At 39.7% G+C, this 16,498-nt stretch overlaps 1 protein-coding gene across 3 annotated transcripts; it reads right to left on the bottom strand.

Moving 5' to 3' along the window:
* Positions 1–5,889: 5,889 nt before the first annotated feature.
* oprk1 (opioid receptor, kappa 1) lies at positions 5,890–16,267 on the bottom strand. 3 transcript variants are annotated; one of them, XM_034288979.1, is made up of 5 exons: positions 13,573–13,647; positions 13,279–13,322; positions 12,012–12,138; positions 10,377–10,602; positions 5,890–9,115 (listed from the first exon to the last, which is right to left on the bottom strand). In XM_034288979.1, exons 2-5 carry the CDS (start codon positions 13,320–13,322, stop codon positions 8,556–8,558), a joined length of 957 nt encoding a protein of 318 aa, XP_034144870.1. In that variant the 5' UTR covers positions 13,573–13,647; the 3' UTR covers positions 5,890–8,555. The 3 variants fall into 3 exon arrangements, with proteins under 3 accessions (XP_034144870.1, XP_010864274.2, XP_019898622.2); XM_010865972.4 differs by lacking the exon at positions 13,279–13,322 and having other exon boundaries at positions 13,573–16,267; XM_020043063.3 differs by having other exon boundaries at positions 13,279–13,629.
* Positions 16,268–16,498: the final 231 nt, after the last annotated feature.

The raw sequence follows: 16,498 nt of genomic DNA, 5'->3' as shown, positions 1-16,498 counted from the left end.
GACTCCTAAATGTTAGATCCCTTGCTCCAAAGGCAGTTGCAGTAAATTAATTAATCTCTGATCATAAACTAGATGGTTATTGGTTTATGTGAAACGTGGCTAAAGCCTTATTAATTCACTGCCTTAAATGAGGCCTCATCCTCCTGGTTATACTAGTGATCATATCCCTCGTGCATCCCGAAAAGGAGGGGGTGTTGCTAATATTATGACAGTAAATATAAATTTACTCTCAAACATATCACTGAGTTTCATTCTTTTGAAGTTTTACTCCATGAAAGTTAACCAGGCCGATAAATCGTTTTACATATAGCTATTTATAGGCCCCACGGGCCATACACAATGTTCCTGAATGAGTTTCCAGAATTCTTGTCTAACCTTGTAGTCATGGCAGATAGTATTCACATTTTTGGCGATTTCAATATTCATATGGAAATGTCCAATGATCCTCTTCAAAAAGCCTTTGAAGCCAAAATTTACTTAATGGGTTTCATCCAACATGTCTCAGGTCCAACACATTGCCATAATCACACCTTAGATTTAGTCCTGTCACGAGAAATATATATTGTTGATATTATAATTTCCTCCCAAAATCCTGGATTATCGGATCACTGTCTTATTACATTTACCGTTAAAACTAGAAATCCACTTGCTCCGCAAACAATGAGTTTCAAAAGCCGTACTATAAACTCTCAGACTATAAATAAATTCCTTGATATTCTTACAAGTTCGCTCATCAACGAGAGAGTAAATAAATCTGTAAACGATCAAATCGAGGATCTAAACTCAATACTGCGAAAAACATTAGACACAGTTGCACTACTAAAAACTAAAGAAATACGCAATAGGAAACTTGCTCCCTGGTACACAGACAATACTACAGCACTTAAGCAAGCCTCCAGAGCGAAAGTGGCGCTCCACCAAGTTGGAAGTATTCAGACTAGCCTGGATAGACAGTACACTACAATACCGAAAATCACTCACGTCTGCTCGATCAGCTTATTTCTCCAACCTGATTGAGGTGAACTAAAACAATACAAAATGTATCTTTGATACAGTTACAAAGTAAACAAAAAAGCAAAGCTTAGCAAGTGAAGTGGGTCTTCACTTTAGTTGTAATGAATACATGAACTACTTTGATGAAAAGATCATCACCATTAGAAAACAAATAACTTACTCCTCCTTAAAAAGTTATGGTCTCAGTTGTCCTAAAAATTTCCTGAACCTCCCTGACCAGGTGTCAATGGGGACACTTGCATTTTTTGATACCGTATCGCTCAACACATTTACTAAATTTGTAATGAGTTCTAAACCCACAAACTCTCAGCTAGACCCGATTCCAACAAAATTACTTAAGGAGCTATTTCCTGTGCTAGGTCAGCCATTGCTGAACATAATAAATTGCTCCCTTTCCTCCGGATGTGTACTAAACTTACTAAAAATAGCGGAAATTAAGCCTCTTCTAAAAAAATCTAATCTGGATCCCGACATATTAAAAGCCAATATCGAACCTCCCGTTCCTCTCAAAAATCTTAGAAAAATTTGTTTCCCAATAACTGAATGCCTTCCTAAAGACAAATAACATTTATGAAATGCTCCGGTCCGGTTTCAGATCCCATCATAGTACTGAGACTGCACTCGTGAAGGTAACAAATGACCTTCTAATGGCCTCAGACAAAGGTTCCGCATCCGTCCTGTTGCTTCTTGATCTTAGTGCTGCTTTAGACACTACTGATCACTTGCTTCTCTTAGAGAGACTGGAAACCCATATTGGGCTATGTGGACATGTTCTAGCCTGGTTTAAATCTTATTTATATGAAAGTTATCAGTTCGTTAGTGTGGATGGCATATCCTCTGACAAGTCAAAGGTATGCTTTGGTGTTCCTCAAGGCTCGGTTCTGGGCCCATTATTGTTCTCACTATATATGCTCCCTCAGGGCGATGTAATCCGAAATCACAATGTAAACTTTCACTGTTACGCTGATGACACACAGTTATATATTTCAATGAAGCATGGAGAAGCCCCTAAATTAGCTACTTTGGAAGCATGCGTTTCAGATATTAGGAAGTGGATGACAGAGAACTTCTTGCTCTTAAAGAAAAACATAAATGCTTGTTTTAGGACCAAAGAAACAAAGAGCGTTATTAGCAGATCTCACTGTGAACCTCGACGGCTGCATGGTCGTATGCCAAAAAACTGAAAAAAACCTTGGCGTTACTCTTGACCCTGACCTCTCCTTTGAAGAACACATAAAATATGTCTCAAGAGTTGCTTATTTTCATCTTCGAAACATTGCAAAAATTAGAAACTTTCAATAAAATACTGATGCATAAAAATTAATCCATGCTTTTGTTACTTCTAGACTAGATTACTGCAATGCTGTTCTCTCTGGTTATCCAGACAAATGAATAAATAAACTTCAATTAGTGCTGCACACGGCTGCTAGAATCCTAACTAGAACAAAAAATGTAAACACATTACTCCTGTCCTGGCATCCTTACACTGGCTGCCTGTTAGGGTTAGGGCTGATTTTAAGGTTTTACTCTTAACCTATAAATCAATACATGGACTTGCTCCTACTTACCTCGCTGAAATGATCCAGCCATACATACCTACACGTAACCTACGATCGCAAGATGCAAGCCTTTTAATTGTACCTACAATTTCTAAACAAACAGCTGGCGGCAGGGCCTTTTCTCATAGAGCTCCACTACTGTGGAATGATTTGCCAATTAAGGTTAGAAATGCAAACTCAGTGCAAACAAAGTGTCTCCTAAAAACTCATCTCTACAGCACGGTTTATGATTAGGTGTAGCCTGGCCCGGGGGCGTGAAAGTGACCAGTAGGCTTGATACTGTCCACCCTTGCTGTCTTGCCAGGTGGGCTCTCGTCGCCACTGGGATGCCCTCCCTCCAATGCCTTTCGGGGGAAGAGTCACTGGCTTGTTGTTGACTCCCTGTTGCACACTTGTGCAATTGGGCTGTTCGCTGCTGGCAATACTCGGCCCTCATTCAGGGGGGTTGCAGTTGGTGGGTGTCCCTTTGGTTGATGCCTAGCAATGTGGGTGGATTGATTTCCTGCCTGTTGGGCCCTGTCCGGGGCCTCCCCCGGGTAGGGCCACAGTGTCACCGGACCCCCCCGTTTCAGTTCCAAGGTGTTATGCTGCTATATTATTGTGCTGGGGGATAAGAGGAATGCACTTCTAACTTTTCTCAGTTTCCTCCAGTTTAACATTTTAGGAGGAGATGAGGTCCTGGTCCACACCTACGGATTACCTAGTTTGGGGGGCCCGTTGTTGTCCCTATCCTTGTCCACCTGGTCATACTTCTGACCTAGTCTAAAATCAAATAGCCCAGAAATTTAGCCCAGAGAAATGTATTAATTATTCCAATTGGAATCTTAATATCTCACCCGGCACAGCCTGAAGAGGACTGGTCACCCCTCTGAGCCTGGGTCCTCTCTAGGTTTCTTCCTAAAATTCGGCCTTCTTAGGCAGTTTTTCCTAGCCACTGAAATTCAACACTACTGTTGTTTGCTCCTTGGGGTTTAAGGCCGGGAGTCTCTGTAAAGCACTTTGTGACAACTGCTGTTGTAAAAAGGGCTTTATAAATACATTTGATTGAAAATTTGATTGAAAGAGGAATCAGGCTCTGAATCCATTCATTCATCTTCTTCCGCTTATCCGGGGCCGGGTCGCGGGGGCAGCAGTCTAAACAGAGATGCCCAGACTTCCCTCTCCCCAGACACTTCCTCCAGCTCTTCCGGGGGGATACCCAGGAAGGCTTTCCGGAGGCATCCGAAACAGATGCCCAAGCCACCTCAGCTGACCCCTCTCGATGTGGAGGAGCAGCGGCTCTACTCCGAGCTACTCCCGGGTGACCAAGCTTCTCACCCTATCTCTAAGGGACCTAAAGCTCATGACTATAGGTGAGAGTAGGAACGTAGATTGACCGGTAAATTGAGAGCTTCACCTTGCGGCTCAGCTCTTTCTTCACCACGACAGACCGATACATCGACCGCATTACTGCAGAAGCTGCTCTGAATCCATTTAATAATAATGGTATCCTAATTAACTTTAACTCTCTCAGGATAAAAAACTTAATGTAGCAATATATGGTATCCAAACTATCCATACGTCTGTCAGTATAAAATAATTAATGTAACCACTAGATGCCATTATCAGCCTGGTCGTATCTTCAACCTCATGTTCCAGGCTAGACTGTAGTAAGTTGATCTATATCAGCCTGGTCCTACCTTCAACCTCAAGTTCCAGGCTAGACTGTAGTAAGTTGACCTATATCAGCTTGGTCATATCTTCAACCTCAAGTTCCAGGCTAGACTGTAGTGAGTTGATCTATATCAGCCTGGTCCTACCTTCAACCTCAAGTTCCAGGCTAGACTGTAGTGAGTTGATCTATATCAGCCTGGTCCTACCTTCAACCTCAAGTTCCAGGCTAGACTGTATTGAGTTGATCTATATCAGCCTGGTCCTACCTTCAACCTCAAGTTCCAGGCTAGACTGTAGTAAGTTGACCTATATCAGCCTGGTCATATCTTCAACCTCAAGTTCCAGGCTAGACTGTAGTGAGTTGATCTATATCAGCCTGGTCCTACCTTCAACCTCAAGCTCCAGGCCAGACTGTAGTAAGTTGACCTACAGTGGGGAGAACAAGTATTTGACACACTGCCGATTTTGCAGGTTTTCCTACTTACAAAGCATGTAGAGGTCTGTCATTTTTATCATAGGTACACTTCAACTGTGAGAGACGGAATCTTAAACAAAAATCCAGAAAAACACATTGTATGATTTTTTTATAATTAATAATTAATTTGTAAGTATTTGATACATCAGAAAAGCATTTACATCAAACTGGTTAAAATAACACTAGAATAGTCTCACGAATGTTCAGCATTGTAACTGTAGAAAGAGAATAGAGAGAAACAAATACATCACAGTGACATCCAACATTTAAGTTGAAATACAAACTGCTGTAGGTGAATCCTAAAGCCTACTGCAGCAGGTATTGTTAAACCTGGAACCTACTCCAGGTAAATCCAGAACCTGCTCTAGGTCAATCCTAGAACCAGTTGTAGCTAAATCCTAGAACCTGCTTCAGGTGTAGTCAGGAGGGTTCAGGGACAGAAGCAGTACAGCTATTCAGACATTTAGATTAAGGTAGCAGTACAGATATTCAAACAGTTGGATTAAGGTAGCAGTACAGATATTCAAACAGTTGGATTAAGGTAGCAGTACAGATATTCAAACAGTTGGATTAAGGTAGCAGTACAGATATTCAAACAGTTGGATTAAGGTAGCAGTGCAGATATTCAAACAGTTGGATTAAGGTAGCAGTACAGATATTCAGACAGTTAGAGTAAGGTAGCAGTACAGATATTCAAACAGTTGGATTAAAGTAGCAGTACAGATATTCAGATAGTTAGATTAAGGTAGCAGTACCGATATTCAGACAGTGAGATTAAGGTAGCAGTACAGATATTCAGACAGTTAGATTAAGGTAGCAGTACAGATATTCAGACAGTTAGATTAAGGTAGCAGTACAGCTATTCAGAGAGTTAAAAAAGGTAGCAGTACACTGTAAACCCTAATCTATTGCTTACTCAAATGTTTCTACTAAGGGTAACTCAAAGTTAGAGAAATGTTCCCAATTACTCAAAATGTTTATGTTATACTGACTTTTACTAAATTTTTATAAGTTTAAAATGAAAATGTTCCCAGCCTGCTCTGCTTCAGGTTGAGATCTTGGAATTGTTTTATTATCCTTTTTTTGCATGGACATTGAATGATTGATTCATCTTAGCTACACAAACATAAAACACATACATTTGTCTAAAGTAATTCAATCATTTAGTCAAACATATATTTTGCCCCCACTACTGAAATGATTGTAACAATTATATACAAATATTCCTGCCAAAACATGTGCTGGATGTCAATAGGACTTTTGCATTCCTTTGCAAGCCAGTGCCTTGTGGGTAGCTTTGCAAAATTCTGGTTAAGTTCCCAGGTTTTCCAGAAATATCAGCGGAAGCAGTTATTTCATTTTTGGAAACCTGGTGTTTTGAGGACACTTGAAATGAATAGACCATTAGCTAGGTGGGTTGCAATTCAAAATAAGGATTTATAGGATATGTTAGGTATTCACAGTTGACTATTTTAAAAATGTAGAGTATTCTGAACTCATTAGGTTTTACAATGTACAGATATTCAGACAGGGTAAGCCACAAAATAAACACCTGCTTCCTACACATCTATATGTTATGTAGGCCGTGTTGTATGATGTTTCCTTTGACATACAGTGTAAACTATGAACTACTAAGAGTTTGGCCGTGTAACATTTTACAAATACATTAGACACACATGAGGATTGAAACAAACTGTATATTAACAGGAAATGCATCAAACAGAAATACCAGCAAAACCTTTATATATGGATAGCAAAACAAACAATAAATCATTGTTCTCTCAAATGAATATATTTAGATTTAAAATTTCAACTGATGTTGACAAATATATTTACATAGGGTTACATCTAAACATACAACACCATTACTTCAACACACTAAATGTGGACAAAACAAATAACTGCTTTGTAAAAAAACCACCAAAATTATTGGTAATTGAACTACCACTTGACTATACCTCATCTAAAGTACCTTATCGAAACACAATGTTCTAGAAAGTCATATGGTGTGTTGTAACACTACTTAATCAGCTTTTGTGCAACACAAAACACTTTTGTGGTGTTTTAAACTCTCCTTAGGTCATTAGATACCTTCTTTTGGTGTAATTTCCTCTCACTAAAGCCCCAATAAACATATAGTAAACATTGCAGGACCCACCTACACTAACTACAGGTTTTATAGTAAACATTGCAGGACCCACCTACACTAACTACAGGTTTTATAGTAAACATTGCAGGACCCACCTACACTAACTACAGGTTTTATAGTAAACATTGCAGGACCCACTTACACTAACTACAGGTTTTATAGTAAACATTGCAGGACCCACTTACACTAACTACAGGTTTTATAGTAAACATTGCAGGACCCACCTACACTAACTACAGGTTTTATAGTAAACATTGCAGGACCCACTTACACTAACTACAGGTTTTATAGTACACATTGCAGCACCCACTTACACTAACTACAGGTTTTATAGTAAACATTGCAGGACCCACTTACACTAACTACAGGTTTTATAGTAAACATTGCAGGACCCACCTACACTAACTACAGGTTTTATAGTAAACATTGCAGGACCCACTTACACTAACTACAGGTTTTATAGTACACATTGCAGGACCCACTTACACTAACTACAGGTTTTATAGTAAACATTGCAGGACCCACTTACACTAACTACAGGTTTTATAGTAAACATTGCAGGACCCACTTACACTAACTACAGGTTTTATAGTACACATTGCAGGATGCCGTTTTAACCTTCATTCATTTAAATATTGAAATGTTGATATGGGTTGTCTCATTTTTTTTTTATCTTGACGATTATGTACCAGTTTGTCACTATCCTTTACATCCCATGGCACAACATACTGTTAAAACAAATATACTAACACAATACTTTTTCCAAACATTATAAATAAAGTAGCAATACATTCCGTAACATTTTTAGTATGCACATTCCTCTACAAACAGAGCCATAGGGCAAAATGGGAAGTGCAAAGAGATAAAAAACCTAAATCTAATAAATCAAATTAATAAATGACTCTATTGTCTGTCTTTGGTTGTTCTCATACCAAATTAAGTTTGAACTATTCTTTAAAGTGTTGATAAAAATTCAATGAACAAATCAATGAAAAGGAAGTTCATGTCAATTCAGCCTGGAATACTTCTGTACACTGTGGCTGTGTGGTTGAGTGTAACATTTGAATTAATAATCTGGCTGCCCCAGATTAAAAAGTATAATTTGTGTGCCCCAGATTTAAATGTATTATCTAACTGCCCCAGATTATAATGTATAAACTGACTGCCCCAGACTAAAATATATAATCTGACTGCCCCAGATTAAACTGTATAATCTGACTGCCCCAGATTAAAATGTATGATCTGACTTCCCCAGATTAAAATGTATGATCTGACTGCCCCAGATTAAAATGTATGATCTGATTGACCCATATTAAAATGTCTAATCTGACCCAGATTAAAATTGATTAAAATTTTACTTTAATGTTTATATTGGTTGTCTTTCAGGTTAAATAATGGTTTAGTGTTTCAATAGCAGTTAACTACTGGCTGGTTACTAGTTATTAGTTGGGTGTTTGACTAGAAGTTGATTATCATGGCTTACTAGTAGTTGACAAGCAGTGGACTTTGTGTTGGGACTGTGGCATCAACAAAGATCTCAGTAACCAGAAGCAATGTATTCAAGCTATTGACCTGTTAAACCAATGACTGACAGGCTGTATAAAATCCCCAGGCTCTCTCTCCCTCAGACTAACGATGTGATCTGGGTTAACCCATTAGAGTCCTCTCCAAGAGAGTTACAGGAGAAGTCCAGGTCCACCGCTAGTCATACAGGCCTGCCCCTCGCCATCTGCCCTCTGCCCTCTCCCCCACCTTCTGGTGGACAGGTGTAACTCCTCAATGTGCTTCTCACACGACTCCCCCCACGGCTGTCCCCGACCCCGCCCTTCCCCCCAGGGCAGCAGAAGTCTCTAAAACACCTCTTAAAGTTCTCATCCAGGAACCCGTACAGAACAGGATTGAGGCTGCTGTTGGTGTAACCCAGGGCGACGCAGAAGAAGTAGGCAGCCATGATGGGTGTGGTCTCAGGGATGCCACCAGGGGGCGCCAGCGTCTTAACCAGAATGAAGATGTGGATGGGTGTCCAGCAGACTACGAACACCGCCACCACCACCAGAACCAGCCGGGTGATTCTCCGCAGGTTCTGATCCTTTCTCCGGGAGCCGGACAGCAGCCGGACGCTCTTCAGACGAAGCACCATGAGAGTGTAACACACACTGACGATGAGGAGCGGAGCCACAAAGCCGAAGATAAACACACATATCTTCATCAGAGTGTCCCAGTAGCTGTAGGGATCGGGGAACTGGAGGGCACACTCTGTGGCACCTGGAGGATAACATTAAACTAACGTTACCCTGACTTTAACCCCAATCTGACATTAAACTAGCATTAACACTAACCAGTAAATTAGCCCTAACACTAATCTGAATAACGTTAGTCTGTGCTGAAAACTATTCTAATGTTAAATTAACCTTAAAAGTAACCTAAATTAAATAATAATAAAAATGATCAACAATAACTTAACATGAAAGCACATTAACACTAACATTGAACTAATGGGAGACTCTTTCTAACACTAAACCAGTGTTAAATTAAGCTTAAAACAAAATTAAACAAACATTCAACTTTAAACTACCTTATCACTAACCTACACGAACAGTAAACTAACCTTAACACTAACCTATATAAACATTAAACTAACCTTAACCGTAACACTAACCTACACAAACATTAAACTATCCTTAACACTAACCTACAGAAACATTAAACTAACCTTAACAGCTGACCTCATATTAACTTTAACACTGTCCTACATTACACAGTTTAGGTGACCTACAATAACATTAACACTGACCTTAACGAATGTTAAACTAACATTAACAGGGATCTGACTTTAAACTAATAGTAACACTGACTTCAACTAACTTTAACACTAACCTACAGTAACATTCAATTAACATTAATAATGATCAATTATTTTTTAACAATGACCTAAACTGATGTTGTACTAACTTCACCAGTTACACGAACATTATCACTGCAGAATATGTTAGCGGAGAGCATCAGTGATAGGAACATCCGTTAGCACAGACATTTTCCTTCCTGTAGACTGAACATGTCAACAGATCGGTGCTGCTGGGACATAGGAGGCAGTAGTGCCAAACCTCCCAGGGCATCAAATACAGAACATTACACTGTTGTTGTGAAACAGCCCCCAGCTAAAGCAAGCAGCTGACTGGTATACCAGCTAGCACCTAAAATCTATGGATAATAACATGACACTGATCTAATGGATCAGATGAGCTACATTGGACATATAAGCAGCTTTAAAAGGCCCAGACACAGAACGATCCATAATACTATACTACCCATAATGCATCTCTCCTACTCACACAAAGACGACTCATCGACCCGTACACCCTAAACCATGTACACAGAGAGGATTTAATAGCTAATCAATAAGTGTGGGCAATTTAACTAATCTCAAGGTGACAAAAAACCCTGCAAAGAAAATAATGCAAGGCACATTTGATCTAACATTTTGTAAATGCCCTCAAGAAAAAAGTGTGTGTGTCTCTGTGCGTACCGTTATGGGTCTGTGTACCGCCCAGCATCAGGGCAGGGATGCCAGCAGCTGAGGACAGAACCCAAATTAGAACATTGATGATCTTGGCTTTGACAGGAGTTCTGAAGTCCAGGGCTTTGACTGGGTGACACACCGCCACATACCGATCCACTGACATCATGGTCAGAGTGAAGATACTAGTGAACATGTTGTAGTAGTCTATACTGATGAAGACTTTACACACCACCTGCACAGGAGGAGAGGAGGGGGAGAGGAGAGGAGGAAGATGGGGAGAGGAGGAAGATGAGGATGAGCAGGGAGAGAAGAGAAACTGTCACAGCACCTCTCCCCAACGCTCAGCAGTTGATCAGGACGTCATTGCTTTAGAAAGGTCATCAACCCTAGCATGAACCCTAAGGGTAGGGCTCAACAAGGCTATGGTTAGGGGAAATAGATTACTCCCTGTACTGACTCCAACAAGCGAAGGTTCAGAGGAAATGGGAAGAGAGAGCCCAAAGCAAGCTTTGGATGTTAACAAAGAGACAATACATGTTAACTCCTCTTTCTTGTTTCATCATATTCGTCAGGACCACAAGCTCTTACGCCAGCTCTTATGCCTATTGTCAGGGTTACCTGTATTAACATCAGTCCAGTGTTAAGGTTACTTCTATTAACATCAGCCTAGTGTTAGGGTTACCTCTATTAACATCAGTCCAGTGTTAGTGTTACCTCTATTAACATCAGTCCAGTGTTAAGGTTACTTCTATTAACATCAGCCTAGTGTTAAGGTTACCTTTATTAACATCAGTCCAGTGTTAGGGTTACCTCTATTAACATCAGTCCAGTGTTAAGGTTACTTCTATTAACATCAGCCTAGTGTTAGGGTTACCTCTATTAACATCTGTCCAGTGTTAGTGTTACCTCTATTGACATTAGTCTAGTGTTAAGGTTACCTTTATTAACATCAGTCCAGTGTTAGTGTTACCTCTATTAACATCAGTCCAGTGTTAAGGTTACCTCTATTAACATCAGTCCAGTGTTAAGGATACTTCTATTAACATCAGCCTAGTGTTAGGGTTACCTCTATTAACATCAGTCCAGTTTTAGGGTTACCTCTATTAACATTAGTTTAGTGTAAGCGTAACTTTTAGTTTAGTATTAGGGTTACTTCTAGTTTAGCATTACTTTTAGTTTAGTGTTAGAGTTACTTCCAGTTCAGTGTTACTTCTAGGTTAGTGTTAGGGTTACTTTTAGTTTAGTGTTAGGGTTACTTCTAGCTCAGTGTTGCTTCTAGGTTAGTGTTAGGGTTACTTTTAGTTTAGTGTTAGGATAACTTCAAGGTTAGTGTTAGGGTTACTTCTAGTTTAATGTTACTTCTAGGTTAGTGTTAGGGTTACTTCTAGTTTAGTGTTAGGATAACTTCAAGGTTAGTGTTAATTCTAGTTTAGTGTTACTTCTAGGTTAGTGTTACTTCAGGTTTAGTGTTAGGGTTTCTTCTAGATTAGTGTTACTTCTAGGTAAGTTTTACTACTAGGTTAGTGTTAGGATAACTTCAAGATTAGTTTTAATTCTAGTTTAGTGTTAGGGTTACTTCTAGTTTAGTGTTAGAGTTACTGGTTAGTTTCATGATTACTTCTGGTTTAGTGGTTGGGTTACCTCTCCGAACGGCCAGGAGTTCATCAGGTAGTCGGTACTCTGGAAAGGCATGGTGGTGGTCACCAAGGCATCGGCTACAGCCAGGTTAAAGATGTAGATATTGGTGGCCGTCTTCATTTTAGTGTACCTGACCACAGGAGACAGTAAATAATGAGAATAGAATCACATTTAAACATAATTGAAACAGCACTGAAACCTCATTAAAACAACATTAAAACAATATTTAAACATAACTGAAACATCATTCAAACAGCATTGAAACAGCATTCAAACAATGCCCTTGAATGAGGACTTGCTGTGTATTTCCTGGTCTTTGTTGTAGTTAGACAATGACGTTTCAAACGACATAGGTACTCCAATCAATTCATGATCAGCTGAGTCTGTCAGTGTTGGTTGAAGGGATCTTGTATAATTCTGAGAGAGGTTTGGCCTTCAAGTCCTCCTCTATACAGTTAACACTATATAGATGAGGACTTGTGTGTGTCAGTGAGTTTATGTGTGTGTGTTTGTAGGTTTGTGTGTGAAATTTATTATATATATAATGTGAACAATTCAAATGAAAAACAAACTGAAATCTTCGAGGGGGAAAAATGAAAAATAAAAACTACCACACACTACCATTCAAACATTTGGGGTCACTTAGAAATGTCCTTGTTTTCAAAAGAAATGCATTAGGGTCAGTGTTAGGGTTACCTCTATTAACATCAGTTTAGTGGTTTAGTGTTAGGGTTACCTCTATTAACATCAGTTTAGTGGTTTAGTGTTAGGGTTACCTCTATTAACATCAGTTTAGTGGTTTAGTGTAAGGGTTACCTCTATTAGCATCAGTTTAGTGGTTTAGTGTTAGGGTTACCTCTATTAACATCAGTTTAGTGGTTTAGTGTTAGGGTTACCTCTATTAACATCAGTTTAGTGGTTTAGTGTAAGGGTTACCTCTATTAAAATCAGTTTAGTGGTTTAGTGTTAGGGTTACCTCTATTAACATCAGTTTAGTGGTTTAGTGTTAGGGTTACCTCTATTAACATCAGTTTAGTGGTTTAGTGTAAGGGTTACCTCTATTAAAATCAGTTTAGTGGTTTAGTGTTAGGGTTACCTCTATTAACATCAGTTTAGTGGTTTAGTGTTAGGGTTACCTCTATTAACATCAGTTTAGTGGTTTAGTGTAAGGATTACCTAAAACTTCTGTATATTTCTAAAATATATGTGTTTAAATTGAGTAAACCTCAGCAATTTCTAACAACATTTACTACAAAGGTGTATTCTTCACCTTTCTGGAATGATGCAGCGTTTGTAGTTATTCCTTATGGCCATCTATTGAAATAAAATGTATTTTAGGTGAATTGTATTTATCTAGAAACATTATTTGGTAAATAAAACCAAAACAGCATGGAACCAGTGTACAGTGGTTTAGTGATTATTTCAATAATTCATAATGAGGTATAACTCCAAACCGTGGTCCAGTAATGCGTTAGGAGAGATGAATCTAAACAAACTCTGCATTAAAACAAATGGCTGGCAGAGAAACAGATTGGTTAGGGGCACAGGTACAGTACCTACTCACCTAATGATGACATACATAACCAGACAGTTCCCGACCAGTCCGACCACGAACACCACTGAGTAGACCGCGGCAATGATGGGGATGATGGCAGACATGGGCTCCGGATCAGCGATCCAACTGCCGTTAGCTGAGTAGTTCAACAGCTCCGAGAAACTGAGCTGCCACGGAGAGTTCGGTAGGCAGTCTTCTAGACGCCCTGACGGACACCGGTCGTCTTTGAAGATCTGAAACACGCCATTACCGTCCTGGGAAGCGGAGCTGGCCATGGTTCTGACACCACTCGTGGAGCGAAAACACTGACGCTTAAAGTTTTATTTTTCAATTGTGTGTTGATGTTATGCGTTTTGATGGTTTCTTGTGATACTGTATTTAGGCTACATTGAAAAAATACAAATGTTCAAAGACACCCGGCATTTGCCATAATATCGATCATACCAAATATTAGCTTCTAAATTTGACTGGACCGAAAAGCGTAAGGATATGTTTTTTTCCTGAAAAACAAAACTTTGATTCTCTGTCATAAAAGATAAGTAACGGTTTTATCTCTCACGGTATCACGCGCCCTCAATCAGATGTTCCTACTTGGACTCGCCGCTGACTTCCCCGCTGGCACGCGCTCCAAGCCTCCGCTGCTCGCAGTGACTGACATCAAAGTAGAAAGAAAGCGATGCCACCCTGAAGCGCTGACACACCGCTACATGTGGAATGAAGCCCCAATTCATCTTGTTATACTAGTTATTTAATCTGGAGATTTGCAACAATCTTACATAACATGAATAGGGTTCTGCATCTCTTTTGAATATATTCAACAAAATTACTAGAATCAAGGACAATAGCCCCAGAATGGACAATAGCCCCAGAATGGACAATAGCCCCAGAATGGACAATAGCCCCAGAATGGACAATAGCGGCAGAATCAGCCAGAATCAGTTGAGAGTTTGATTTTGTGGTCATCAATGTACCCACTATACCTGATAATGACAGAGCAAAAACAAGTTTTTAAAAATGCGAGACAATTTAAAAAACTAAATATCTAATGTAGACAGGATCCCCGCACCCTTGATAGCATCCCCTGCACCCTTGATAGCATACCCTGCACCCCTGATAGCACCCCTGATAGCACCCCCGCAACCCTGTAGCACCCCTGATAGCTACACCAGTGGGGTCAATTATGGGCTTTGGCCACTCAAGGACATTCACAGTCTTGTCTCAAAGCCACTTCAATGTTTTCCTGGCTGTTGGCTTTCGGTCAATAAATCTCTGGATCAAGTTTTCTTTAAGGACCTATCTGTATTTTGCCTGGTTCATCTTCCCACCTTCCAGTTGTTGACGCTAAGAATCATCCACATAGCACAATGCTCCCACCACCATGCTTCACTGTAGGATGGTATTAACCAGATGAGGATTTCCATTTCGAAATGATGAAGACCACTCTGGTCCTGGGAACTTCCAAAACTTTAGCATTTCAGTACTTCAACACAATTCCATCTTGGAGGTCTACAGAGTAAAGGTCTATTTAATGACAAATAAGTCAGGGAAGCCTAGTGGTCTCGGAAGTTGGGGTAGTAATAAAAGTGGTTGATAATGATGACGGTCAAGGGTTTTAATCCCTGAGCTGGCAAGATAGTAGAAACGTATTGTTCTGTTCCAAGGCAAGGCAGTTTTATTATTTACCTTTCTTTACTGTAGACAGGCAAGCCTAGTTCAGCCTGCCCACAATTAAAAAATATGATAATTGTTGCCCTTCATGGAAGCAAACCCAGGTCTCCCATGTGAGAGGCTGTGTCTTTAACCACCACACCACAGAGCAAGTAACATCACGCAGTTTGAATATTTAGCAAGACACCAAATTGAGAATTCCACCTATACTGCCCTTGCCCATTATAACTGCAATTTATGTGCACATATATTGTCAGGACATGCACAGTGAATGTATTCTGTATAAAGTACCAATGGGGGTACAGGAATTTAGCAGAATGTAGATTGGAAGAAAGAAGGTTTTCAGGCACATGCTAGAACACACAACACATTTTTTTTTTACTTTTTCTGTTCTTTCATGGACAGGCTAAAACTCAAATATTGATATACCCAGCTTTACACACATCCTATGGTTACCCGAACATGTCAACATTATCAGAAAAAAATTGGGGATTGATAGACCTAAGTACTAGATCTGGGCAGCTACTTTAGTAAGTGGTGTCAAGAGCTATTTCCAAGTATTTCTTTACTTCAATATGTGTAAATTACATCATTCCACTGTTTGATGTACATCTGTAATGTTTTAAATGTTATTTGTTTAGAATAGAAACACATTTTTTACAATAAAAACACAACATTCTCATCCCAGTGACTTTCCATGCGACCTTCAACCTATTGCGCAATGAGGATCGATAAAGAGGCTCTCCCCAAGCCTGGGAAATCAGCCTATCACAGAAGGGACAATCTAATTGGCTACTTGAATTGTCAATCCAACCTAAATCTATGCTAACTTAGCATTAGCTTCAAGGATAATGGAACATTTCACGAAACTAAGACATCCACGCGTAATAACGCATACTGACCCTCCAGACAATCGATATGTTTTATCAGTCATATATGATCGGATAACACTGCCAATAGGCTGGTTAAGGTTCTAACAAACTAACAATTAATTTGGTACTGAACTGGAAGTTTTATCTCAAGCACAGACCAAACCAGAGCTTACCTTGTAAGAGAAGTGTTCAACTTTCAAATAAAGATGGCGTCTCAGATGGCTGGATCGATAAAGGTAAGTCCCAGGACAGCTCCTCTGTTAACAAGTGGCAGTTGTACCAGCATGAGCCTGGACGCATGCTGGGGAGGGGTCATAAAAGTCTGTATGCCCATAAAAGGTAGTAAGACCAATAGCAGAGATGTTCTACACTGCCGGAGAGGGAAGATAAGCAAC

Source organism: Esox lucius, chromosome 3 (assembly GCF_011004845.1).
Source record: "Esox lucius isolate fEsoLuc1 chromosome 3, fEsoLuc1.pri, whole genome shotgun sequence".
Lineage (NCBI taxonomy): Eukaryota > Metazoa > Chordata > Actinopteri > Esociformes > Esocidae > Esox > Esox lucius.
Note: the sequence above shows the minus strand (reverse complement) of the source record. Positions and strands in the feature narration are given on the sequence as shown.

Coding starts and splice junctions, on each gene's coding strand:
- oprk1 (XM_010865972.4), bottom strand. CDS start 13,838: ATGGCCAGCTCCGCTTCCCAGGACGGTAATGGCGTGTTTCAGATCTTC. Junction 12,139..13,572: donor GTTATGTATGTCATCATTAG/GTGAGTAGGTAC, acceptor TCCTGTGGTCAG/GTACACTAAAATGAAGACGG. Junction 10,603..12,011: donor ACTCCTGGCCGTTCGGAGAG/GTAACCCAACCA, acceptor CCTCCTGTGCAG/GTGGTGTGTAAAGTCTTCAT.